This window comes from Enhydra lutris, unplaced genomic scaffold (genome assembly GCF_002288905.1).
Source record: "Enhydra lutris kenyoni isolate GAN:26980312 unplaced genomic scaffold, ASM228890v2 scaffoldscaffold77, whole genome shotgun sequence".
Lineage (NCBI taxonomy): Eukaryota > Metazoa > Chordata > Mammalia > Carnivora > Mustelidae > Enhydra > Enhydra lutris.
The window spans coordinates 2,524,672-2,549,811 of NW_019154161.1; the positions used below are offsets into that span (position 1 = coordinate 2,524,672).

Here is a 25,140-nt window from a genome sequence, read left to right on the forward strand (position 1 = left end):
CCCCGGGACCGCCCACAGAAAATGCAGCTGCGCGGACTTAGTGGTGCGAAGGAGAAGCTACAGCGGGTTGGATTCAAGTTAGACAGGCAGAGGGACTTCCGTGTGGGAAAAGGTGCATGGATAAAGGGAAAGATTATGTTAGAGACTGGGCTCTGACTGGGAGGCCGGAATGGGCATAGACAAGCAGAGGCTGAAAGAGGAAACTCGTTTTATTAGGCTCCGGACTCTACGGTTATTCTTTGTACATGCTAGTCCCGGTGTGCCCCTGGGTCCAGCCCAGTCACAGCGCCGGGAGAGTTTTTGAGTGAGGCCAGGAGATGGAGTTAGGGGAAAAAGAAACCTGGGGTCGTGGCCCCAATACCGAGATGGGTAAGCCGAGGCCAGGGGAGGGCCAGGGACGTGCCCAACGTCACGCAGCAAGCTGGGCACTGCGCTGGCCTCTTTTTTTCAGGCCAGGGTCCTGGAGACGGAGCAGGGCTCTGGCCTCGCGCCGACGGCGGCGCCCGTAGCTGTGGGGGTCCTGGGGCTCGCGGCCGGCCTTCCCTGAGAGCTCCTTGGTGGAGGCGGAGCTGAGCCAGTAGATCATCTCTGGCAGGCGGTGGGTCTGGCATGTGACCAGGGAACAGAAGCGCCTGCGGTGCTGGGCGACCTGGTGCTGGGGCTGCCTGGGGAGGGAGCAGGGGAGAAGGCCGCGTTCAAACAGAATCTTCTCGAGGAAGGGGTGTAGGTGGGGTCGGGGACCGCAGAACTCCGCGACCGCAGAGGCGCGCTTACAGCTCATCATTCCCCCCACGCAGAAAGCAGTGGCCTGAAGGGGGCGCACGCTCCTCGCCGTGTCCTTCCCTCCCTGTCCCCGCTGCCGGCCCGCCTTGCTCACCTGCCCACGGGGTCCCGGTCCCCCAGGACCGTGGAGGCGAGAAGCAACAGAAGGATGTGGGGGGTCATCGTGGGGCGGGGCCGGGAGTGGTCCTTAAAACCCACGCGCGAAGCGGACCCTCCGGGGTGCGGCTCCGCCCTCTTCCCGAGTCGGAGAGTTCCCTGGAGGCCCCCTTGGGCTCCAGGAATCACGGCCAGTCCCCACTACCCACGCGGGGAAAAATGAGGCCTAGACGAGGAGGCCACACCACACCAGAACGGCAAGCTTAGAACCCGGATTCCCACGTCCTACTCGGCCTCCGAGCCCCGGCGGGCTCGGTTACACCGCAGAGCTATAACCCTGGGAGGCCTCGGGAGAGGGACCCCTTTAAGGCGGAGGGAGAGGGGCGGGGCAGCTGACACCTGCTAGTGGTGACACAGCTTAGGGCTTCCAGGAAAGGGAGGCGCTGGGCTCCTGCGACCTCAACCTCAACCCAACCCATCGGGGACCATGAGGTCCCGCGGGCCAGGCTCCTTTGTGGGTTGGGCGATGCGGGGCGCACGCGGAGCCCTCCTGAGCGGTGAACAAAGGGAGTCTGGGGCCTAGCACAGTCAGCAGACATCATCCCATAAGAGGACTTGGTGTAGACCCGTGTGAAAAGCCACCGGGCCTAGGGCTCCAGCTGTACTGAAGCAGGTGTAGCCAGGACCGTGGACAGGTAAGTCATGGTGGCTTAGGTGACCTGGGTCCTGTGGACAGCATCCTGGGGGACCAAGGACTCTGCACAAGGTCATGGGCAAGGGTCAAGTATAGATGCCACGCCTGCAGTAGTGGGTGAACACAGTCCCTGGGGAGCTGTCAGTGGGGCCTCTGAGTCCATCTCTGTAAAGAAGGGAAACGGAGGCCCTGCTGTCCTGATGTGGGACAACCCCCCACACCCTCGTCCCCCACCTCCAAGTCTCCAGCTAGACTAGGGAAGGAAGCCGACACACAAGGAATTCTCACCCCTTAACATAACCCTCCCATGACTCAGTTTCCCCAGCTGCAGAGGGCAGGACAGTAGTCACTGCCAGTCAGCCCTGGCCTGGCCTTGGAGGGTCCTGGACAGGAAAAAACAGCCAGACACTGAAACAATGTGTGCACTGGGGGAGGGGGGGTTAGATGGCTTTCTGGGAAACTTAAGGGCCCAGCTATGCTGGGAACCCACACCCCAACCCTCCCCCAGCCCAGCAGGGCAACCAGGGGCAGGAGCCCTGCCCAATGGGACAAGAGGGAACAGGGCCTCAGGGCGCATGAGGGGGACGGGGGAGGTAGGGGAGAGACATGGACCCGAGGAGGGGGACAGGGGAGCAGACCCTGGCAGGGGGCCATGGATGACAAAGACCACAAGAGACCAGAGCCAGGGAGCGAGACCTGGAGACACAGCAGGGGTGACAGAGGACCTACAGTGACCATCAGGCGCCCATCCCAGGACCGCCAGCTAAGGCCGTCATAGCAGAACCCGCATGCAGAACCCCAACCCCACTTCCCCAGGAAGCCGAGCCATCCCAGCTGAGGATTTATTGGCGTAAATGCAACCATATAAAAACATAAGTTATGAAAAACACAGTCACGATGTGCCCCGCCCCAGCCCAGACCCCTAAAACCCCCTTCTGAGGGAGGGAAGGAGAGGAAGGGGGCGCCCCCAAACTGCCTAAGAACGCCGCAGCCCCTGGGCCCGTGCAGGGCCAGCCCGGCCAGGGTGGGAGAAGCCGGGTGCCGCCTCAGCGCATCCGGTAGTCAGTGGAGCAGGACAGCTCGCACAGCTGGCCCTTGAAGTCCAGGTCAATGGTGAAGTCCAGGTCGCGCTGTGGGGAAAGGGCAGATGTGAGGGGGACTGGACACGGGACAGGCAGAGGTCTGGAATGGTCTGAGTCCGGAGGCCGCGGCAGGGGTGTGCCCCTAGCCTCCTCCCACGCTCCCCAGAGACCCCACGTCCTGGCTGGGAGACGCCTCTTTGCGGGTCGCACCCTCAGCATCCGCCCACAACCCTGACTCGAGCCTCGGCTTCCGTGACACCCTCAGAGACTCTGGGATCCCAGCCAAGCCCGCCCCTCCAGGCCAGAGCTCCGCGGCTGTCTCTTGCGTAACAACTGTTCCCGCATCAGAACCATTCCCACCAGTAAAGCAGTTACTCCTTCCCTCCTTTCTAAGATGCGAACATCTCTTCCAGCACACTTCCCCACTCACTGGTCCCAACCCGACTGTCCGTATGTCCTTGGCTCCCTGGCTTCCAGAAAGCCAGGCCTCGCTCTGTGCTCCCCACCCCCCAGCACTCTCTGGAAAAAGCTTGGGCCAAGGTCGCCAGTAACCGTGAAGACTTCTGCCCTCAGTCCCACCACCTTGGCCCAGGATTCGGGCTTCCTCCCGGCTTCTCTGGGCCTCTCCTTTGGTCTCTTTAGCAGGGCCGTCCCGAGCTCTGTACTACGGACATCTGGGGCTGGAAATGAGGCTTCTCCACAGTCCTGTGCTAGGGGCCACCAGCATCTTTCTCCAGGTATGAGAGCCCAGAATGTCTCCAGACAGGGACAAATGTCCTCTGAAAAGAGTGTGCCCTTGGGACACCCCCTCTGGCCACAACCCCTGAGCATTACCCAGGCCCAAACCCACAGATCCACACTTCTAGCCCAGGCCCTGGACTCCAGGCTCCAGACCCTGTGTCCTCCCATCCACTCGGGGTCTCCCCAGGGGTCGCAGACTCAACCGAGTGGAAGGCTGCGGGGACCCTGGAGCAGGCAGCGGAGCCCCTCCAGAGCACTGCCCCCGCCCCAGCAGCGTCTCACATTGTTCTTGGCATTGGGCCGCATGCCGATGGTGCCAAAAATCTCCTCGCCCGTCTTCACAGTCAGGTAGTCCTCCATGTAGAACACGGTCTGCTTCCAGTGCGTGTAGGGGGACTCGGGGCCTGGGGGTGTGGTCAGGTCAGCCAGGCTGCGGCCAGTCCCCGGGGCCTCCTGCCCGGCCCCCACCCTAGTCCTCGGCCTGGCCCTTCCCTCTGTCTGGCCCCTCCACGACCCGAGTCCCTTCACCCTCATCAAGCCTTGGAGAGGGACTGTTGGGTATGGTTTCAGGGGTGGGGAAACTGAGGCATGACAGGCCCCCTGGCTCCATCGGCGGCGCCTGTCCCACACCCCGGCCCCACCCCACGCTCACTGGTGGAGAAGCCCGTCCTCTTGTGGCAGCGCGTGAACTCGATGTTGAAGTAGGCCACGAGCGCGTGCACGTAGTCGTTGCGCTTCACTTGCAGGCAGAAGGGGGACGTGAAGGTCAGGTCCTCCACCTTGACAGTGTAGATGTCCACCTCCTGCGGGACAGGCCCCGTGAGCCCCGCGCCCCGGCACCTGGCCCAGCGGGCAGCAGGAAAGCCTAGGCCGCCACACTGCGGTCCTGCCCCCTTCTCTCCCGCGGCCAAAGCCCACTCTGGACGGGTCCGCGTCCTGGAGCCACTACTGCCGCTTCGGAGAATCGCCCATTGTCCCTTCCCCACAGCCTCCACCCTGTCCGGGGCCACCACCAGCACCTAACCACTGCAGGGGCCTCTTCTCGGGGCTCCCTACTTCTGCCCCCCGCCTCCCCCCACAGCCCCTTACTCGACAAATCAGCCAATGTGATGGTTCTAAACATGGTCCATCAGATCACATCAAACTCCTGCTCCAAATCCCTCCACCAGCTCCCCGGCGCCCACCCTCCCAGCTGCTGTTTTCACTCGCTCCAGACTTCCTCCTCCTCCACCAGCTTTGGGCCGCCTCTCGCAGCCCAGTGCCAATTCTAGGGTTCACCCCGGTGTCCGGCTCGGCGCGCACACTGGGGGGCTCAGAACCCATCACTGGCCCGGTAGCCCTCATCAGCTCACTCGCGGCCTTGGGCTTCTTGCCTCTGGGGCACAGCCAAGGGGCTTAGCTGCCTGGCTCATGGGTGCCCCTGTGGAACGCATCCCCCCAGAGCAGTCTATGCCAGTTGGGTCTCGCTCACCCTGGCACCTGGAACCCCACCCCGGCTTGGTTCATAAGCTTTTTAAAGGGATCCAGTGGCTTCTCTGGGCCTCTAACACCACCTCTGGCCAACTGGCCAGACTCCCAGGCCTCAGGCAAACACCGGGAGACCTCCTGTCTTGCTCAGGCTCAGGATTACCTGGTGGCCCTTCCTTGGTTCTGCCCCTGGGGACACCGGCCACACCCCGCTCTCACCTTTATGAGGCAGGCATTGGTGACCAGCTGCTTGGGGTCCACCACGTCCACCAGAGGCTCCTTGATGGCCACATCTTTGATGCAGGACATGTCAAAGCCATATACGTTCTCCCACCCTGGGGAGGCAGGCAGGCAGGAGGGGTGAGTCCATCGGGGTGCCCAGCCCGAGTGCCTACCCCCCGAGTTCCTAGGGGGCCTCCCCCGAGCTCACAGTGAATCTTGTAGTCTTTGTACTGCCGGTCTTCGATGGCTGTCACATACAGTGTGGCTCGGTCCGGGAAGATGAGGCCATCAGGGGCCTGCCAAGGGGGAGGGGGTGTGAAGCATGTGGGGGGCCTTGGAACACTGCTCCCAAACCTTGACAGTTTGGGTGTCTATCCACACACACTATCCCCACACTGGTCTGAGCCACCCGGACACTTACAACGGCCTCCTCACTGGTTCCTGGCTTCTTCCCTCACACCCGCCTCTACTCCCCACTTGGCTGCCGGGAGGCACCCAGGAGCACCTCAGTCTCATACCTGTCCTTCACAGGTTGTAAAAGATCTGCAGCACCCTCCCCGGCTCCTCTGAGAGGAAAACTGAAGTCTCATGGGGGTGCACAGGCCCCTCCACCCCCTTCCCTTCTACTGTTCTTCCTGACGCCCCCCCGTCCACTCCCTGCTGTTCCTCAATGCCCAATAAGAACACTCCTGCCCCAGGACCTTTGCACCAGTTCTTCTGCCCAGACGTTCTTCGCCCCAGATCTCCTGTGGCTCCTACCCCCTGTTCAGGTCTTAGTCACCTCCCCCTAGGAGGCCTGCTCGGATCTGAGCACCTGGAAATCATGTCCCTCCAGCCTCTCCCCACCCATCCTTCTGCCCTGCTGTGGTCTTCTTCCCAGCACCACCCACCTCCTGACACTGTCTGCTTTGTTACTCTCTAGCTCTGGTGCCTGTGACCTCCCATTCTGGCTCTGGGCCCAGCAACATCTGGGTCGTCAATCCCCTACACGAAGTCCCCACTGGGGGAAATATCTAGCCCAGCTTTTGGTTTTCTGCCCAGACCCCAAATGATAGGCGCTCAACTTGTGTGAGCTGCTCCCACCCCAGCGTGGGCCTCACCAGCCACTTGTCTCGGGCATAGAGCACGGTGTTGAGCATTGACTCGTAGAAGAGGCAGTAGCCCATCCACTCGCTGATAATGATGTCCACCTTCTCCACCGGAAGCTCCACCTCCTCCACCTTCCCCTTGATGATGGTCACCACTGCGGGGGCAGAGACAGCCACATGCAGCCGGCCCCACGGCGACCCATTCGCTTGCCACCCCTGTGGGGCCAGGGCCCGGGGACCCCACTGGAGCCTCCCCCGTCTCCTCAAGGAAAGGCTGGGAGCTGCAGGTGGACATCTTCAAAGAACTCTGCCAGCTGAAGCCACACTCTCTAAACTCAGGGTTTTCTGGTTTGGGTTTTTTTTTTTTAAGTAATCTCCATGCCCAACGTGGGGCTCGAACTCACAACCCCAAGATCAAGAGTCACACACTCTACGGGCCGAGCCAGGCAGGTACCCCTCTATTAATTCAGTTTTAAAATTCATTCATCTCTCTAGATGTTTTGTTGGCTCCAACCCACTGAGCCACCCAGGCACCCCATCTCTAGATGTTTTTAAGGCAGAAGCAGAGACGCACGGATTAGGCACCGGATGGTAAGACTGCGTCGTTAAGAGCATGGTCATGTTCTTTAAAAGAAGTCTATCAGGGACAGACATGCACACACACACGGCAGGATTTATAGGAGAAATGACATCATGGTTGAAACTTGCTTCCAGAGGAGATATTTAAAGCCCAGTGGTACGTATCTGGGGGCTCACTATACTAATCCCTCTCTCTATATATACATACATATATAAATATATATAATCTCTTTTTAAAAAAATCACTTCATGGGGCGCCTGGGTGGCTCAGTTGGTTAAGTGGGTTAAGCCTCTGCCTTTGGCTTAGGTCATGATCCCAGAATCCTGGGATCGAGCCCCACGTCAGGCTCTCTGCTCAGCAGGGAGCCTACTTCTCCCTCTCCCTCTGCCTGCCTCTCTGCCTACTTGTGATCTCTGTCAAATAAATAAATAAAATCTTAAAAGAAAAAAAAAAAAAGTCACTGCAGGGGCCCCAGGGTGGCTCAGTCGGTTAAGCATTCCACTCTTGGTTTTGACTCAGGTCATGATCTCAGGGTCGGAGGATGTGCCCCGTGTTGGGCTCCGTGCTTGGTGTAGAGTCTGCTTGAGATTCTCTCCCTCTCCCCATCCCTGCACTTACTCACTCAATAAAATCTTAAAACAAAAACAAAAACTTCAGTTTCTAGAATGCTAGGAGCCTCCACACGCAGAAAACCCACCCATCTTCCCACGTGCACTGCCCCAGGAACCTGGCAGGTAGGAACTCAAAGGCCACGTGGCAACATCTGCGCCACCGACCTTTGTGACCTGAGCTATCCTCCTTTAATAACCCGGCCTTCCAGATGCGCAAGTTCCTGTATGAGCGGACACTGTGGGCGAGGGGATGAGCGTTGCAGGGGCTGCTGGAATGCCCGTCCCCAGGGGCCTGAAGAAGGGAGCTGCGGGAAGCGCGGGCCACAGCGGTCATTGGAAAGAGCAAGAGCCTCTCACATCTGGAAACTTGTGCAACTACACAGTGAACAGGTGGAGGAATTGAGGGCAAAAGCCTCACGTGAAATGCTATTTATGTACAAGACGAGCACGTGGGCGTGAGAACATTTACACGTGTACAAGCCTGTGGGTGCAGACTTCTCCGGAAAGGAATGTGGGCTGAACTTAGAGGGGTGGCTGAGAGACTCCGCACCACGGACCCCCCACGCCGCTGCGAGCTGCAGAGTGCTCCCTGCCCCAGGGTTTGACGGGCGAGGCACCCAACTTGCGACCTCACCACTCAGTTTCTAAACCGGCAGAGCCAGCTCCTCATCACTACCACGTTGTTGTGGGTGCTGAGAAGGGGGGATTCTTAGAGCCCGCGGCGGGAGAACAGCCGAAACCTGTTCAGTGACGATCCCTACCCCACTGCCAAGGGTCCCAGGGAAGCGGGAAACCCCCCACTCCATCCCCACAAACCCATTCTCTTCCTGGGCTCACCATGGTCTAACTTGTTGGCTTTGACGATCTTCACCGCATAATCAGAGATACTGGAACACTCGATCTGGGGGCCCAGGAAGAAGGGAGGGTGAGACCCCCCCCAACTCCCACCCTCCACCCCCAGTCCCCTCCATCCAATCCCTGAGCCCTGAGGGGCCCCTCTCCGTCCCCAGGCCCTGACCCACCCGCCTACATGCGACACTCACCCCAATGACCTTGCGAGCTCCGGCCTTGGCAGCAAACATACAGAGGATCCCCGTGCCGGAGCCCACGTCCAGCACCACCTTGTCCTTGAAGAGGTGCCGGTTGTGAAACATGGAGTTCCGGTACGTGAGGGTGCGTACCTCATCTTTCAGCATCTCCTGGACAGGGACGTGGGGGCACAAGGTACAAACATGCCATGAGGGGACCCGCGTTCCCAGCTGGGAAACGGGGTGCGCTGGCCTCTGACACACTGGCAGTTTGGAGAGCCGGAGCTCAGTCCTCCCACTTCCTCAGTCCCCTTCGATCAAATCGTTTCCTTCCCACGTGCCTCAGTTTCCCTATTTGCAAAATCAGACTGGATAGGCTAAACTCCCTACTGCCTTGGCCTGATTCTACCACTGCCTCCCATGTTCCAGGGGTCCTTGGCTTTTCCCAGAATTTAGTGCCACTGAACTGTACGCCTTAAGGAAAGTTTTGTTACGTATCTTTTACCACAATTTAGAAAAGAAGAGGTTTCAGCAAAAGGAAAAAAAAGAAAAAGAGGAAGAGAAAGAAAAAAATGTTCAGAATCCCATTCCCATCGCTTTCGGGGACGGGACCTCCGTGAGACAGGGGGCACAGCAGGCGGGAGCCGCTGGGGGACAGTTCCACCGCGAGCCACTAGAGGGCGGCGGAGACCGGCAGGCCCGGACCTCCCGTGGAAGTCGCAGGCAGGCTCGCCTGCGCTCCCACCCCAGCCTCCCGAGAGCTCCTGGCGAAGCTCCGTCTCCAAGGCAACGGCTGGGAGAGGCGACCCCGGGGTGTGTGCCTCACACCCAGAGGGGCGGCCGGGACCACTGCCAGGGGAGGCAGTGCGCATGCGTGAGAAACTGAGTTCCAGCCCTCCCAAACATTAACCCCCTCAAGATCCAGCAGTTTTAGAAGCTGTTCACACTCACCTCGTGAATGCCGAAGTGAGCATAGGAATCAAAGTAGTAATCTTTGGACGTCATGTCCTCAGCATTGGGCTTCTCGCTGCTTTCTGCCTGGCCGCAGGAGACCTGGGAGGGGGTGGATGGGAGCATGGGTCAAATCTGAAGGCTCTCTAAGGCCTCTTAAACCTCCAGGTCCCTACTTCTCCGTGGAGAACAGACACCCCCCCCCCAAAATCATACCATGGCAATCCTACAGCCCCCGTCTGCCATCTTGCCTCCCCCAAACCCCAAAACCTACAACCCCACTCTCCTCTTCCAGGACCTCCCCCCCCAGAGCACCATCCAGGGGAGTACCCAGATACCTCAGCCACGCCTACCATCTCTCCAGTCTCTCTGCCCCCGTCTCTAGCTCAGCCCACAGCTGGGGAGGGGAGGGGAAGGCAGAATTGGGGCAGACACGGGAAGGGGAAAGGGGGGGCTGGAAATGGAGTTAAGGAAGTAGCCACAGTATTTGGGGAGGCCAGATGGGAGCCACAAACCTGGAGGGGGTTTGTACTAACATTTTGGGGGCACAGGGTCAACTGATTTGAAGCAAGAGGAATCATGGTTAGACTGCCTGAAAGGGCCTGGGATGTGGCAAGATATATTTATGTGGGGAAGGGTCTCACAAAAGGATATTTACTTCTTCAAGAGGCGGCTGGAGGCTCATCCCACTAGCCAAGGTGGCTACAAAATTCTAGGAGAGAGTAACAGGGAGACAGGATTAGCTACTGGGAGCGGCTAGGGGAGGGCCAGGCCAGGGGACCCCAGCTCACAGGGGAGGGGGTGTTTCTTGCAATTTTCCTTTTCCTTGGCATGGCAGGATGAGGCAGCAGAGGGAGCAAGTAAAGAGGCAGGGATGTTTTTAAAAGGGATGGGAGAAGTGGGGGGAGAAGAGATGGGGTTCTGTCCCAGCTATGGCTGGAGAGATGGTGGCCTGCCCCCATGCTGTCCCTCTCTGGCCAGACACCTGACTATACACACCTCCCCCAACCAGGCCAGAGGAACTGGCACCCGGCAGGCACACAGGCACTGCCAGCTGTCGCTCCCCCTCATCATTTAATCCCCCCAGATTAGGTGACATTTCCTGACACACACCCCCCATCCTGGGGTGCCATGAGTAGCTAGGGGAGGGGAGGACTGGCAGGATGTGCCCACTGGGCATCTGCCACCTCTGCAAACAAGTCTCTTGTCTGAGAGGATTCCAGAAAGGTGTGGCACACAGGCACCCCCACCAGAGTTGGCACCCTAAGCCCTAGCTCCTGCCTTGGACTCAGGAAGCCCCAAACAAAACCACCTGGAGCCACTCTCCTAGCTTAAAACCCTCTTCCCAGGAAGGTAGAATCCCACGGAGGAGGAGGCCAGACTCTGGACCCTCAAACCCCTCGACACCTTGGGGTGTGGGGCCAAGTCCTGAGGCAACCTCTAAGAAAGTTATTTCCTCCACCCATAGGGACCCTGGTCCAGGAGAGAGTCAAGGTGGGTGGGAGTCATTGGAGTGACCCCTAGGAGCTGCTTGCCCCACAACACTACAAGGCAAAGGAGGGAGTCGGCAGGCCCCATCAGATTACATCTCTTCCAGATGTGACCACCCTCCAGGCACCAAGAAGCACAAAGTCACAGACACGACCCACAGAGCTCCAAGCCCCGCCCCTATTCTCTCAAGCCAGCGAGGACACCTATAAAAAAGGGTGACTGGTAAGGGGATTTCCCACTGGGACACATTTCTCAATACCACTAATACCACGACAAGGCAAGTCCCAAGAGGTCTTGAAAGAGCACCAGAGCCAACCCCACATGGCTGCCCAAGAACCAAACCGCTCAGGAAACCATTTCAAGCCTCCAGGCTCAGGACCCTCAAACAGAGCTTCAGGAAGGGGGAGGTCATCTCCCACCTTCGCATATGCGCCCGGGAGAGACAGATCTCCAATAGGTGGTAAAGCTAGTAGCTCATATTCCCCACATCCTCTTCCCAGCAGAGGCTCTCCCTCCCCTCGCCCGGGAGGGCTCCAAAGGGGAGATGGGCTTTGGGACACGCCCCATGAAAAAGATGTCCCTCCCACACACCCAGAAATGGCCACAAGGGGGTGCACGACACCTTATCGGGAAGGATCTCCTTCAACTAGAGGCCCCCCCACCACCCAGGGGGAGGTCACAGGGGCATGCCCCATCCCCCCAGCTCCCAAAGCCCCGAGCAGGGGATAATCCAGGGACAGGAAAACAGGGGCCCGGAGGGAACCAATTTTCCCTCTTCCTCCAATCCCAAGCCAGGAGTGCACGAAACCTGGACCGAAGCCTAAGCAGATGCCTCGGTATCAGGAACGGGGTTTTGGAGAATCGAGATACACTGCGCCTCCCTAAAGACTCTTTACTTCTCGTAGGGATCGAAGCAAGCCCTCCCCGAAGGGTACATCGCGATCCCGGGGGAGAGGGCAGGGGGCCTCCTAGGGAGGGTCGGAGCCTCCTCTCCGCCCCCCCCCCCCGGCGCCCCTCCCCCGGCCGGGGGCGGGGCCTTTGTCCCGCACGTGGAGCCCGCCGGGCCACCGGGCACGGCACACCCCCTCCCCACCCACCGTGCCTCGGCCACGTGGGGGCCAGGCCGGAAGCGCCCCCAGCCCTCCTCCACGTGGGAGGGGGCACGACACCCTCGGCTCGACCCGGTGCCGCAGGCCCTCGAAAGCCAGGAAACCCGCACCTCACATTATACCCCGGGATCCGGAGCATGCGGCGTCCCCTCCTTACGGCTGAGAGCCTTCAGCCCCAATCCGCCCATTCGGAGCCCCTTCCCCACGACGGAGGCATAAAACACCGACCACCAAACCGCCCCCCACCCCCGACGGCGCTCCAGGCGCTCACCTCCATGATGCAGTTCGCGGCCTCGGCTGCCGCCATCTTCACCCGCACCTACTCCTCCTCCTGCCGCCGAGACCCCCCCCTTTCTCCGCACTCCCCCGGGACCGCCTTATACCGGAGGGTCCACGTCCCGCCCACAACGACCCCGCCAGGAGATTTCATTGGCAATGGAGGCGGCCCGTCTGAGAATGTCGTTTACCAACTGGGCAAAGAAGACGCCCATCAAAGGTGAGGGCCCCGCCCAGTCTGGTGTGCAGAGCCCCGCCCCCTTAAGTCGACGGGGATGGGAAAGACTGCCCGTCTATCGCAAGAACCGCGACTGATGATTGGGCAAAATCTACCAGAAGTTCCCGCCCCCGTCCCCCCCAGCACCGCCTCAAAGCTTCCCGACGGGCCCCGCGCTAAGCGGACATCTTGAAAAAGAGCTGTCCATCACCAAAACAACCCGCCTCTTAGTAGCTGCTATTGGTTTATCCTGGATGTGACGTCACGAGGCCTTTAGACCGCCCTTGTCTAGCGGCTTGTCTCAAGGAGAATGCGGTGATTGGCCCACGAGGAGGGAGGAAGGCCGGCCTCTAGGCTCCAGCGACTGGCTCAAAGAACTGTCACTCCTCAGCCATTCGGTGGATTCTCCCAGCCGGAGGGGAGTTCAGAAGGAATGAGGGAGCTTGTGCCCGTTTACCTGAGGGACAGACTGGAGAAGTGAGAGCCCCAAAGAAAAGAGGGCTTGTCTGGGGTCCGACACAAGTCAGTAATAGGACTCAGGCCTCAAGACATATAACTATCTTGCCCTCTACCTGTTACGAGTTTTTTAAATCCAACAACCCCACTCAAGCCACTTGGCCTTTGCCAGGTCCTGCCGCCGCTGGGAACACTCATCTCGCTTTGCCTGCAGACTCCTATGTATCAGCCTTCGATGCCACCTCTACCGGGAAGCTTTCCTCCTCTTGCAGAAAAAGTCGCCACAGATCTTCCTGAGTTATGATGGGGTTACCTCCGGCCCCCAATAAACCCGCCCTAAGTTGAAAATATCATAAATTGAAAATTTAATCCACTTAACCAGCCGAAAACCAGAGCTTGGCCATGCTTGGAACACTTGGGGCCAACACAAGCGCTGAGCAGCTCATGTAACTCATGAATACTGTGGCATGGTCGTATGGGTACGGAACGGATGTAGGTGTATCCGTTGTTTGCCCTTGTGATTGCTTGGCTGTGAGCTGTGGCCTAATATCAAGAGAGAGTATCATACAGCATATCAGGAGCCCAGGAAAATACCCAAATTCGAATTCAAAGTATGGTTTCTACAGAAAGTGTAGAGCTTCACATAAAAAATTGCAAGTTGAAGCAACTGGAGTCGAGGACATCTGTCATTAAATGAGGATGAACGCAACTGGTAGACCATATCCACCCTTCATGACTCTTTCCAGTCAGTACCTCTCCCACCCACCCCAGAAGCAATCACTTTGTTTTCTGTCTCTCCGATGTAGCTTTTTCTTTTTTTTTCAGCACGAAGCCCAGCGTGGGGCTTGAACTCACCACCTCCCAGATCAAGACCTGAGCTGAGGTCAAGAATCAGACACTTAAAGGACTGAGCCACCCAAGGGTTCCTGCTTTTTCTTTTCTAAGATTTCACAGGGGTACACCTGGGTGGCTCAGTCGGTTAAGCGTCTAACTCTTCATATTGGGTCAGGGTACTGTCTCAGGGTCCTGAGACTGAGCCTCGGTCTTGGGAGCTCTGTGCTGGGCGTGGAGCCTGCTTAAGATGCTATCTCTCGGGGCGCCTGGGTGGCTCAGGGGGTTAAAGCCTCTGCCTTCGGCTCAGGTCATGATCCCAAGGTCCTGGGATCGAGCCCCGCATCGGGCTCTCTGCTCCGCGGGGAGCCTGCTTCCTCCTCTCTCTCTCTGCCTGCTTCTCTGCCTACTTGTGATCTCTGTCAAATAAATAAATAAAATCTTAAAAAAAAAAAAAGATGCTCTCTCTCCCCCCATCTCAAATAAGTAAATAAATAAACAAATAAACAAATAAATAAAATTTCATATGAAAAATTCTACAGTATGTTCTCTTTTGTGCCTTTCTTCTTTCACTCAATATAATGCTTTTGAGATTCATTCCAAGTTGTTGAATGTAATGTTGGTGTGATCTTTTTTTTTTTTTCTTAAGATTTGATTTATTTATTTGACAGAGATCACAGGCAGGCAGAGAGGCAGGCAGAGAGAGAGGAAGGGAAGCAGGCTCCCCACTGAGCAGAGAGCCCGATGCAGGACTCGATCCCAGGACCCTGAGATCATGACCTGAGCCGAAGGCAGAGGCTTTAACCCACTGAGCCACCCAGGCGCCCCTCCATTCAAATCTTTTGCCTGGTTTTACAAATGGTATTGTTTTCTTATTCATGAATTGTAAACATTTTTTATAGAGACAGAGATGCAGGTGTCTGTCAGGCATATCTACTTTGAATATTTTCTCCCAATCTGTGACCTGTCTTTTCAGTTTCAGTTTTCAAATATTGTCTTTTGAAGAGCAGATATGTTAAGTTTTTTTTTTAAAGTTTATTATTATTATTATTTTCAAGGATTTTATTTATTTATTTGACAGACAGTGATCACAAGCAGGCAGAGAGGCAGGCAGAGAGAGAGAGAGAGGGAAGCAGGCTCCCAGCTGAGCAGAGAGCCTGATGCGGGACTTGATCCCAGGACCCTGGGATCATGACCTGAGCCGAAGGCAGAGGCTTTAAACCACTGAGCCACCCAGGCACCCCAAGAAGACAATGGGCTACACTGGGAAATTGTAATTAACTATTTCCATTGATTTTTTTTCATTGTTATTTACTTGACAGAGAGAGAGAGAGATCACAAGTAGGCAGAGGGGCAGGCAGAGAGAGAGGGAGAAGCAGGCTCCCTGCTGAGCAGAAACCCCAGAGCGGGGCTCAATCCCAGGACCCTGAGATCATGACCTGAGCTGAAGGCAGAGGCTTAACCCACTGAGCCACCCAGGCACCCCTTATTATTTTTTAGTCATCTCTCCACCCCAAGTGGGGCTCAAACTCACAATCCTGAGATCAATGGTCCTATTTTCTTCCGATTGAGCCACTTAGGTGCCCGACAAACTAGCTTTTTAACACTAGGAAATAACCTAATGTCATTGAAAAGGAGGTTGCATTGGGCAGGGGGATACACAGGTACAGAGTCCAGGAAAGTGGTCTGAGCTGAAATTAGAGATGGGGGAGGTGTCCCCGAGGAACTATGCATCTTCCAGGGTGGCGGCCACTCCCCATGTGGGGCTAATGAACACTGGACTGTGGCAAATCGGAATGAGATGTGCTCCAAGCGGTGAAGACTTGCAGGGGCGCCTGGGTGGCTCAGTTGGTTAAGCATCTGCCTTCGGCTCAGGTCATGATCTCAGGGTCCTGGGATCGAGCCCCATGCTGGGCTCCTGCTCAGCAGGAAGCCCGCTTCTTCCTCTCCCACTCCCCCTGCTTGTGTTCCCTCTCTCGTTGTGTCTCTCTCTGTCAAATAAATAAATAAAATCTTTAAGAAACAAAAGAGAAGAAAAGAAAAGAAAAGAGAAAAGAAAATTCAAGGGGTCATGAACTGGGATGGGACAATCTGACATCTCTCCCTAAACTTGAACTCAGGCCTTTCTTTGATTACAAATGTGGACAACACATCAAACTAGAATTAGTTGCTGTGGCCTAGTCCCCGACATCAATCACAGATGCTTGCAAGTCACATGAATTGTCGCCAATATTCATGTGATGGGCAGAATTCATTTTTTTTTTTTTTTTAAAGATCTTATTTACTTATTTGTCAGACAGAGAGAGAGAGCACAAGTGGGAGAGCAGCAGAGGGAGAGAGAGAAGCCGACTTCCCGCTGAGCAGGCAGCCCGATGCGGGGCTCAATCCCAGGACCCTGGGATCATGACCTGAGCTGAAGGCAGACGCTTAACTGACTGAGCCCGCCAGGTGCCCTGATGGGCAGAAGTATAAGACAGCCTCCAGGATCTCTGCCCCTAGCGTGATTTACCAAGGATTATGCTTGACCTATACGACAAAAGAGATGGATATCACTCTGACTAGGCTACCTTACATGGCAAGGGTGAAGAGATTTTGCAGATGTAATAAAGACCCCAAATCCATTAATCTTAATTAAAAAGGGTCAACTTAATCAGATGGAAGCACTTTCTTTATTTACTTGTTTATTTTTTATGATTTTATTTATTTATCTGAGAGAGAGCATGAAGGGGAGAGATCAGAGGGAGAAGCAGACTCCCCATTGAGCAGGGGGCCAGATGCAGTACTCGATCCTGGGACTCCAGGATCACAACCTGAGCCGAAGGCAATCCCTTAAGCAACTGAGCCACCCAGGCATCCCATAGTTTATTATTTTTAAAAGTAAACTCCAGCGGCGCCTGGGTGGCTCAGTGGGTTAAAGCCTCTGCCTTCTGCTCCGGTCCTGATCCCAGGGTCCTGGAATTGAGCCCTAGTAGGTCTCTCTGCTCAGCAGGGAGCCTGCTTCCCCCTCCCCACCTACCCCGCTCTCTCTGCCTGCTTCTCTGCCTACTTGTGATCTGTCAAATAAATAAATAAAATTAAAAAAAAAAAATGTCATTCCTGGGGCGCCTGGGTGGCTCAGTGGGTTAAAGCCTCTGCCTTCGGCTCAGGTCATGATCCCAGGGTCCTGGGATGGAGCCCCGAATCAGGCTCTCTGCTCAGCAGGGAGCCTGCTTCCTCCTCTCTCTGCCTACCTCTCTGCCTCCTTGTGATCTCTGTCTGTCAAATAAATAAATAAAATCTTTAAAAAAAAATGTCATTCCTGCTCTACTTAGAAAACACAGTTATGGGACCCACCATAGTTTTTTTTTTTGTTTTGTTTTAAGATTTTCATTTATTTATTTGACAGAGAGTGAGAAAGGGAACACAAGCAGTGGGAGTGGGAGAGGGAGAAGCAGGCCTCCTGCTGAGCAGAGAGCCCCATGGAGGCCTTGATCCCAGGACCCTGGGATCACCACCTAGCCAAAGGCAGACACTCAAGGACTGAGCCACTGAGACACCCAGCCGCACCCCCCCAACCCCTGCCTTTTAAATTAGTATGTTAATGAAGCCGCGCCAGTGTTGCGATACCAGGAACTTTTATGTTAATATTGAAATCTTTATTTCCAGGGGTGCCTGGGTAGCTCAGTGGGTTAAAGCCTCTGCCTTCGGCTCAGGTCATGGTCTCAGGGTCCTGGGATTGAGCCCCACATCAGGCTCTCTGCTCAGCGGAGAGCCTGCTTCCCCCTCTCTCTGCCTGCTGCTCTGCCTACTTGTGATCCCTCTGTCAAATAAATAAAATCTTTAAAAAAAGAAATCTTTAGTTCAAAATACAGCCAATTCCAATTTGCAGGAGTTTTGTTCTATAAAGTCACTGTGGACACTGAGTGGATGCAGACCCTTTGTTCCTGGAGGAAATACAGGGGCAGCTTCCTGCCGTCCTCTCATTACAACTTGCGTCAACCCATCAATACATAACCTTATTTTATGTGCTTTCTGTTCAGATACACCTTATTGAATATATAGTGATTCGTTCACACTGAAGTCACAGCCCACAGCGCTAGGATGCATGCCTGGGCCAAGCTTATCCTAACAAGACACATCCCAGCCTTCTCGCCCTTAGGAAGCCTCCTGGGTTCATTTTAAACAATGAAATTGGGCATGTCTGGGTGGCTCAGTTGGTTCAACATCTGACTCCTGGTCTCCACTCGGGTCATGATCGCGGGGTCTTGGGATCCAGCTCTGCAAGGTGAGGGGGGAGGATTTTTTCCCTCACCCTCTGCTCCTCCCCCCCCAACTCACGTGCTCTCTAAAATACAAGAAATCACCCCTAAAAGTACAAATATGCCAAGAAACGTGGCACCACATAGTTCGAGGAAAGGATGCTTATCTGCAGAGTGAGAGCAGAAGGAGGAAGGCAGGGTGTCCTCCTGCTCAACCTTAGCCAAAAAGGTCCGCACTGGGTGAGTCAAATCTTGCTTCTCTGGGCATTTGCATGCCAACCAACAACCACAAAAACCCAGTAAGTGTTAACTTGGGGGCTACAAATAAATTTTAGCGAGTAGGCAAATTCGCAAATATGGAATCTGTGAATAATGAGGAATAATGGCTAAGCGGTTTCCTTTGTGATTATGTGCATCTCATTTTATGCGCTTATAGACGTAATTTTGTGAAGGAGGGGGTGGCAGCCCTGAAAAGGTGATACCCCTGGTTATATACAGATGGGGAGTAACCAGCCAAAAATGTTCAGAAGGAGAAGTGGGAGGAGAAGAACGAGAAGAGGGTGGTGTTCTGGAGGTCCTGTGTAGGAAGATCATAGCTTTCTTCTGGAACTAGCTAGAAAGACTAGCTAGAAAGACTTCATGACCATCAACACAGGATAATCTGGAAATGATGCAACAAGAAAAAACATGGAATTAGCTGGAACTGTATCCACAGATATCCTCAAGCAGGTTGTACGTTCAAGTGACAGGCCCTTGAAGGTGCTCCAAATAAGTATTTCTAGAATGAATGAACTGGCTTCATAAACCAGAGAGAGAGAGAGAGAGAGAGATCTCTTACCCAAATCTCCTACTTAGAACTTAAGTTTTCGAGAGAAGGGACAAACAGTTCAATACCTGACAAAGTTTTTAATATGAAAAAAATCTTAATTTCTTTTTGGCAAAAACAGGGAGGGCAGCCACCACCCCACAGTCCTGAGTGGAACAGGAAGGCTTGGACAAGCACACAAAGAGCAGAGAGACAGGAGGTCTAATCTTGTAGCAGCTTCTGAGGAAGATCTCAGTCCAGGGGTAAGTTCAAGTCCACGGGTGAAATGGCGAGGATGCCCTCCTGGAGGGGAAAAGTGGAAGAGCTCATGAGCATTCACAGGTAGATCCTGTCCTCCATTCACAGTGGCATCCCTACCAGCCCAATGACAGCAGAGACAGGGACAGGGGTGGGAGGAGGAGGATCCGAAGAATCAGAGACCCATGGGTGGATAGGGACAGAGTCCTGGGAAAAGGGAGGAGAGACAAAGCCCCAGGGTGGAGGGCAGAGCACCAGTGTCATGGAGACAGAGAGACAGGGACCAGAGACTGAGAGACGGGGAGCAGGGTCCCGGGCTTGTAACGATCAAGAGCGCTGGCTTCGCGTCAAAGTCCTGAGTCCAATCCTCTGCATGAGGGACAATCTCCATAAAATCGGGATAACATCCAATCCCAGAAGGTTGTCGTGGGGTTTAAATGGAATCATTCCACTAAAAGTCCTTGGCTGTGCATGTGGCCAAACAAAAACAGAAACAAAAAACAAAACAACCCCCCCCAAAAGCCCCCAAAACAAAAGAACAATTTCACAAATAAATAAGCTTCTGCACTGAGCTCCAGACACGTATATCAGCTGTCCCCTCCTCATCTCCCTTTGAGGTCTGAAGGACGTCTCTCCCCTACCTGGACCACTTCCGATCATCTCTGACTCTTCTTCCAACCTGCTCCTCCCCCCTGCCCCTCCCTGTCTCAGGGAGCATCGGAAGCAGCCTTACTGCATCAGGCCGGCATCCTTGATTTCCGCCTCCCACTCATTAGCACTCCTAAATAGCACTCGTAATTCACTCATAAGCAAAATCTGTCAGTTCTACCTCTGAATTAACTGGGAGACTCCTCCACTACCGCCACTGCGGTCCGATCCAACCTCATCTCCTCCCTGAACCAGCGGACACCTCCCAACTCCCTACTTCCGCCTCGCCCTCTACGGTATCGCCCCATGAGGCCGCTAGAGGGCGCAAGTTAACACCTAAATCAGCTCACGTCGCCCTCCGCTCAGCGAGCTCGCTCAGTCAGTGCCCAAGTTCTTACCTTCACAAGGCCCGCCCCCACCTGCTCTCATCTCTCGCCCTCTCCCCTTCGCTCACCCTGCTTCAGCCCTACCGGCCTCTCTGCTCCTCAAACACCCCTGGCCAGCTCCTGCCACTCTGTGAAGCAATAGTTTCATCAGTACCCTGCAGCCCAATCCATCTCTGAGCCTGGCCTTGAATTTAAAGCAGTGAGCAAGCTAGGTAGGACTCCCTGGTCTTCTGAAGCCAATAGGTCGGGGCCAAGAGAAAACAAAAAGCAGAAAGAAATATAAGTAAAGCAAGTCAATCCTACCATCTGGTAGAAGCTGTGCGTTAGAAGGTGCAGGGTGTTATGAAGGAAGTAAAGCAATGAAGAGGCAAAGGGAGCGGGTGGGAGGGGATGGAGGTGGCTCTGGTTTCAAACGGGGACTAGGGGAGGCCTCACGGGAGGGTGACACCCGAATGGAGCAGAGGAAGTGACACGGGGATACCTGGGCAGGTGCATTCTGGAAGGCAGTGTCAGAGCAGACAGTCACCAGATAATCACGCAAATGCCCACAGGGTGCCAAGATCTTACAATGGTCCCATTTTAATCTTTACAATAACCCTTTAAGATGGGTACTTCTACTTGCCCTACCTGACGGATAAGGAAACCGAGGCCCGGGACACCTGGATGGCTCAGTGGGTTAAGCCTCTGCCTTCCGCTCAGGTCATGATCTCAGGGTCCTGGGATCAAGTCCCGCATCGGGCTCTCTGCTCAGCAGGGAGCCTGCTTCCCCACCCCCTCCTCTCTCTCGGCCTGCTTCTCTGCCTACTTGTGATCTCTCTCTGTTCATGAATAAATAAAAATCTTAAAAAAAAAAAAAAAAAAAAAAAAAAGGAAACCAAGGCCCAGGAAGGGGTCTCCCATGTTTCCCACTCGAAACTGTCAGTGTGTATCAGAATGGTTTAAGCCGGGCACAGGGTCCTTATTGATTACCTACTGGTGTACAGCTGGTACTCAATTAACACAAAACAATTGAATGATTGGGCTGGGAGAACACCTGTCATGTCTGAAAAGAAGCCGAAGAAGCCACCCCCAACCCCACCACACAGACACAAGTTACAGTTGGGTAAAGGGGGACCCAGAGAAGCTGTGGCAGCCCACCCAGCCCCCGTGTGCCTGAATCCAGGGCCCGAAGCTGTGCACGTGCTCCACACTGAGTCCAGCCAGGGTGCCCCCAAGCCGGGCCACGCGGCGGCTCAGCTCCATGGCCAGGGCCAGACGGGCCAGGGGCTCCGGGGAAGGCGGCGGAGGCCCAGGGCAGGGCAAGTTGGGACGTGGGCTGCTAGGAAGAGGGCTGTCCTCCCGGTTGGAAAACAGCTCCACTAGGCGGGCGAAGGAGCCCGCGGAGAGGCGGGCCAGCTTTCCACGCAGGGCCGGGTCCGAGGCCAGCTGTGGGGCGGGGAAGAGAAGAGACTGGGTCGGCCTCCGCCACGCCCCCGCAGCCAGCCAATAGGAGACTACCAGGCGTGACTTCCTGGTTAAAGCAGTCCCGACACTGAAGCTCAAAGCCACGCCCATCCTTCACACCAGCCAATCATAAACCAGAATCTGAGGTCTCCGCCAAACTACTCCTAGAAAGGTGGCCGACAGCCAATGAGAGCCAAAGCCCTAATTAGCTGAGTTCTAGAATACAGATCTTATAGCCACGCCCCCTAGAGGTTCCCTGAGAGTCCCCGGAACCAGGCTGGTCCCTACGACAACCCTGCCTTCCACCGTACAATTAATATTATTAGGATCATACACTTTCCCCAAGCTCCTGAGCCAATCAAGTTCCAGGAGCGAATCATAAGCTAGACCTCCTCCGGCTATTTCCCCCCACATTCCAAGGCATACCCCTATACAGCTAACCAGGGTTTCATATTTTAGACAGCCCTCTCCGAACAAAGTCCCTTCCCACTACCATACAGTCCCTAATTCCTAAACTGGTCCCAGTTTCCCAGATCACGTTTCGGGTGCCCACACCCCTTGTCTAAAGGCCACACCCCTCTCCCTGTGAATCCAAAACCTGACCTTATTCAACCAGTAGCGGAGAAGCTTAGCACGTCTGACCCCATAATGCTTCTATTTCCCTTACTGCTGGGACCTATAGTTTAGAAACTTCTGCTTAGCTCTGCACGTAGGCATACTACAGCTAAGATTCACAAAAACGGCTCTTTTACCGGAAATCTACCTCACCGGAGGAGATAAGGAAGTCTTTACAGAAATGACGACGCTCTATGTAAGATTTACAGGAACGACATGACCTGTACACAAAGATCAACTGACCAAGGATAGGGCGCGGGGGTGGCTCAGTCGGTTAAGGGTCTGCCTTCCGCTCAGGTCATGATCCCAGTGTCCTGGAATGGAGCCCCATGTCGGACTCCCCGCTGGGCTGGGAGTCCGCTTCTCTCTCTCCCTCTGCCCTCCCCACCCTCACCCTGCTCATTCTCTCTCTCTCTCTCTCTCTCTCTCTCTCTCAAATAAAGAAATAAAATCTCTAATCAATAAATAAAACCTCTCGAAAGAAAAAACTGACCAAGGACAAAAGATTTTACACAACCTTCCTCTGTTGTCTATAGACGGCAGCCACTTTTTGACTCCAATCCCCATCCCCTTCCCCTTCCTAACATAAAAGCAGCTCAGATCTCAGGCTGGGGGAGACGGTTCTTTGAGACAGTTGTATGCCATCTCCTCAGTGTGCTGCCTTTCCAAATAAAGTTGCTTTCCTTACCCCAACATCTTAGCTCTCAGCTCACTGGCCTGTGGTGCTGGGAGCAGAATGGGCTTGGACCCCGTTACAAACCCTTCATAGAAGCGGAGACCCACCCTCTCCTCACCTGACCGTCTAATGAGAATGCAGATCCAGGTTCTGATCCCAGTGCCCAGCCATCCCGCAATCCCCATCCCAGCTAAGGGATGGAACAGACAGCCTTGTCACCTTCTGATTGATAACTTCTGCCTCTTCCTCCAGCAAGGCCACCAGCTTCCGCAGTAGGGCTTCCTTCTCTGTGGGTGGGGCTCCCTGTAACTCTGGGGGTGTGTGTGGAGGGCAAAAGAGAATCAGCTGGGGGCAGAACCCTGCCCACCCTTCTGCCCTCATCCTTCTCTGTCTGGGGCCCCTTGGTCCCTCACCTGGGCTAGGTGGGGATCTCAGTTGCTCTTGGACTAGTTGTTCCAGCCGCTGGGCCACCAGAGCATAGAAATCTGGAGTTGCTGGGCCTGGGGTCAAAAGAGCCAATGATGGGTCTCTGGGACATTGAGAAGTTATGGATTCTCTCCTTGACCCAACCATCTTGCCAGGTTACAATGATTTCCATTTCATAGTGAGGTAAACTGAGACCCACTGAGCACACTTGGTAAAAGGACTTGGTACTTCCCATTTACTGTGTCCCCCAAACTAGACTTAGAATGTTACAGCCAAACTAGACCTTGAAGATGATCCTATCCAGGACAGGCAAACACAGGGCACTCCCGCGATTACCACCCTACCTACCCCTTGCTGGTTTCAGGCGTCATCAACTGATCACAGAACTCTTCTTCCCCAGCTGTGAAATCCCTTTCAAGTAAGCACTGCTGGTAGCCATTACTAGTCTATCAAGGCTCCCACATGAGTAACCCATATGGTTACTCTTGACCATGCCCAAGGACACCCCTCCACACACATGCACACATTCCTAGTTTGCTTCTGGAGAAATATAGGAACAAGAAACAAAAAGAAATTTCCCAGACTCATGTAGCCAAACAGCCAGGGAGTTGTGACTGAAAACCAGGTCTCCTTCCTCCCTACTGCCGGTACTGGAGGCTACAAAGTCCCAGGGGTAGGGAAGGATGCAAGGGAGGAGAGAGATAACAAACAGAAAGGGACCAAAAGCCCCCTTGGGAAGCCAGTTCACAGAATGTAACAGGGGGTGGGGGAGCAGAGAATGTGAGAGTAGTTCCCACTCAGCTCCCATCTTAGCTGAGTGATCTTGGGCTAGTTCCTTATCCTTTCTATGCTTTAAAGAATCAAAGCTTCTTAAAAAAAAAAAAACAACAACAACAAACAAAGCTTCTGGCCCTACCGGTTCATGGGTGATCTAGGGAAATCTCTTACCAGGCTCTGAAACATAGCATGGGCGGAGGGGCAGGGAGCAAGGCCGAGGGGATTCAGGGGGAACTGCTCCTCGACCCAGGGGGCAGGGAAGACATCGTCGAAGGCGGCTCAGGAAATCTGTTGGCTCCTCCTGGGCAGGACTCCTGGGAAAGGGGACCTCAGAGAGTGACCCCAGAGGCCCCTTTGCAAGCAGTCCCTTTTTCCTCCCACTGAGGGCCTCTTGGTGCAACCCCAGGGACAAGGAAAAGAGCCAGATATAAAGAGAGGGGAACACAGAGACAAGGCACAAGAGTCAAGAGGGCCCCACCCCAGATGCAGGCCCCTGAGGGAGGAGGGCAACTCCTCTTACCTGGGTGGGACTGGAATGGGGGACCCGGCAGCCTCACCTCGCCTAAAGAAGGCAGCTAGGACTCTCACCGTGTCCTCCCGGAGGCCCAGCTCTTCCGAGCCTGCCATGGGGGCACCTGTGAAAAAGGGAGCTGGGGGATGGTCTCCAGGGTTGACCTGAGGTGGAGGATGGGGGCCCAAATGCCTCGTCCCTGAATAAGGAGGAGGCCGGGACCTGTGAGTCCCCAAGGGAAGAAAGGGCTGAGAGCTTTAACTCCTAAGCCCTTTAGAGGAGTTAGAGTCTGGGGACCGAGACTCTAGAGTCCTCGGAGGGAGAAGAGGGAGGAGGACGAAGACTCCTTGATCCTTGGAGAGGAAGAGGCTGGGGACCCGGATTCCTGGGTCTAAGAGAGAAAGGGACTGGGGGCTGGACTCGAGTTTTCGGAGAAGGGGGCTGGGGGATCTGAATTCTTGAGTCTGACAGAAAAGGGGACTCGGGACTCCGACTTTTGGATTCTGAAGGCATATGCCAAGGGGCTCGAGCTCTTAGAGAATCGGGAACTACGAATCCCAGCAGGCTTCATGACAAACCTTCCCCTCTATCCGCACTTGGCTCGCCGCGCAGCCTCCTTGGGAGGTGTAGTTCC

General features: G+C 55.1%; 3 protein-coding genes across 7 annotated transcripts; all 3 read right to left on the minus strand.

Moving 5' to 3' along the window:
• Positions 1-337: 337 nt before the first annotated feature.
• Positions 338-1,583, minus strand: LOC111160581 (adrenomedullin 5 (putative)). The gene is made up of 3 exons (XM_022523776.1): positions 1,545-1,583; positions 878-1,080; positions 338-665 (listed from the first exon to the last, which is right to left on the minus strand). Exons 1-3 carry the CDS (start codon positions 1,581-1,583, stop codon positions 410-412), a joined length of 498 nt encoding a protein of 165 aa, XP_022379484.1. The 3' UTR covers positions 338-409.
• Positions 1,584-2,401: 818 nt separating this feature from the next.
• On the minus strand, positions 2,402-12,321 carry LOC111160662 (protein arginine methyltransferase 1). Of its 5 annotated transcripts, XM_022523913.1 has the most exons (11): positions 12,215-12,321; positions 10,002-10,055; positions 9,344-9,445; positions 8,408-8,563; positions 8,202-8,265; positions 6,186-6,328; positions 5,294-5,381; positions 5,083-5,198; positions 4,049-4,199; positions 3,679-3,800; positions 2,402-2,703 (listed from the first exon to the last, which is right to left on the minus strand). In XM_022523913.1, the coding sequence occupies exons 1-11, from the start codon at positions 12,248-12,250 to the stop codon at positions 2,620-2,622; spliced, it is 1,116 nt and encodes a 371-aa protein (XP_022379621.1). In that variant the 5' UTR covers positions 12,251-12,321; the 3' UTR covers positions 2,402-2,619. The 5 variants fall into 5 exon arrangements, with proteins under 5 accessions (XP_022379621.1, XP_022379622.1, XP_022379623.1 ...); XM_022523914.1 differs by lacking the exon at positions 10,002-10,055; XM_022523915.1 differs by lacking the exons at positions 10,002-10,055; positions 12,215-12,321 and adding an exon at positions 9,697-9,749.
• A 6,534-nt stretch (positions 12,322-18,855) lies between these two features.
• Positions 18,856-24,622, minus strand: LOC111160582 (BCL2 like 12). The gene is made up of 6 exons (XM_022523777.1): positions 24,553-24,622; positions 24,167-24,454; positions 23,206-23,292; positions 23,012-23,103; positions 21,196-21,483; positions 18,856-19,069 (listed from the first exon to the last, which is right to left on the minus strand). Exons 1-6 carry the CDS (start codon positions 24,620-24,622, stop codon positions 19,019-19,021), a joined length of 876 nt encoding a protein of 291 aa, XP_022379485.1. The 3' UTR covers positions 18,856-19,018.
• Between the last annotated feature and the right edge of the window lie 518 nt (positions 24,623-25,140).

What these genes read in the sequence shown, in the direction of transcription:
- LOC111160582 (XM_022523777.1), bottom strand. Translation starts at nt 24,622, where the DNA reads ATGGCAGGCTCGGAAGAGCTGGGCCTCCGGGAGGACACGGTGAGAGTC. An exon ending in GAGATCCCCACCTAGCCCAG is followed by an intron (nt 23,104 to 23,205) that starts GTGAGGGACCAA and finishes ACACACCCCCAG; the next exon opens with AGTTACAGGGAGCCCCACCC. An exon ending in TTCAGGCACACGGGGGCTGG is followed by an intron (nt 19,070 to 21,195) that starts GTGGGCTGCCAC and finishes TTTCCCCTCCAG; the next exon opens with GAGGGCATCCTCGCCATTTC.
- LOC111160581 (XM_022523776.1), bottom strand. Translation starts at nt 1,583, where the DNA reads ATGACTTACCTGTCCACGGTCCTGGCTACACCTGCTTCA. An exon ending in TCCTGGCTACACCTGCTTCA is followed by an intron (nt 1,081 to 1,544) that starts GTACAGCTGGAG and finishes CCGCGTGGGTAG; the next exon opens with TGGGGACTGGCCGTGATTCC. An exon ending in GACCGGGACCCCGTGGGCAG is followed by an intron (nt 666 to 877) that starts GTGAGCAAGGCG and finishes CTCCCTCCCCAG; the next exon opens with GCAGCCCCAGCACCAGGTCG.
- LOC111160662 (XM_022523913.1), bottom strand. Translation starts at nt 12,250, where the DNA reads ATGGCGGCAGCCGAGGCCGCGAACTGCATCATGGAG. An exon ending in GAGCTCGCAAGGTCATTGGG is followed by an intron (nt 8,266 to 8,407) that starts GTGAGTGTCGCA and finishes CTGGGCCCCCAG; the next exon opens with ATCGAGTGTTCCAGTATCTC. An exon ending in GGCCCAATGCCAAGAACAAT is followed by an intron (nt 2,704 to 3,678) that starts GTGAGACGCTGC and finishes CTTTCCCCACAG; the next exon opens with CGCGACCTGGACTTCACCAT.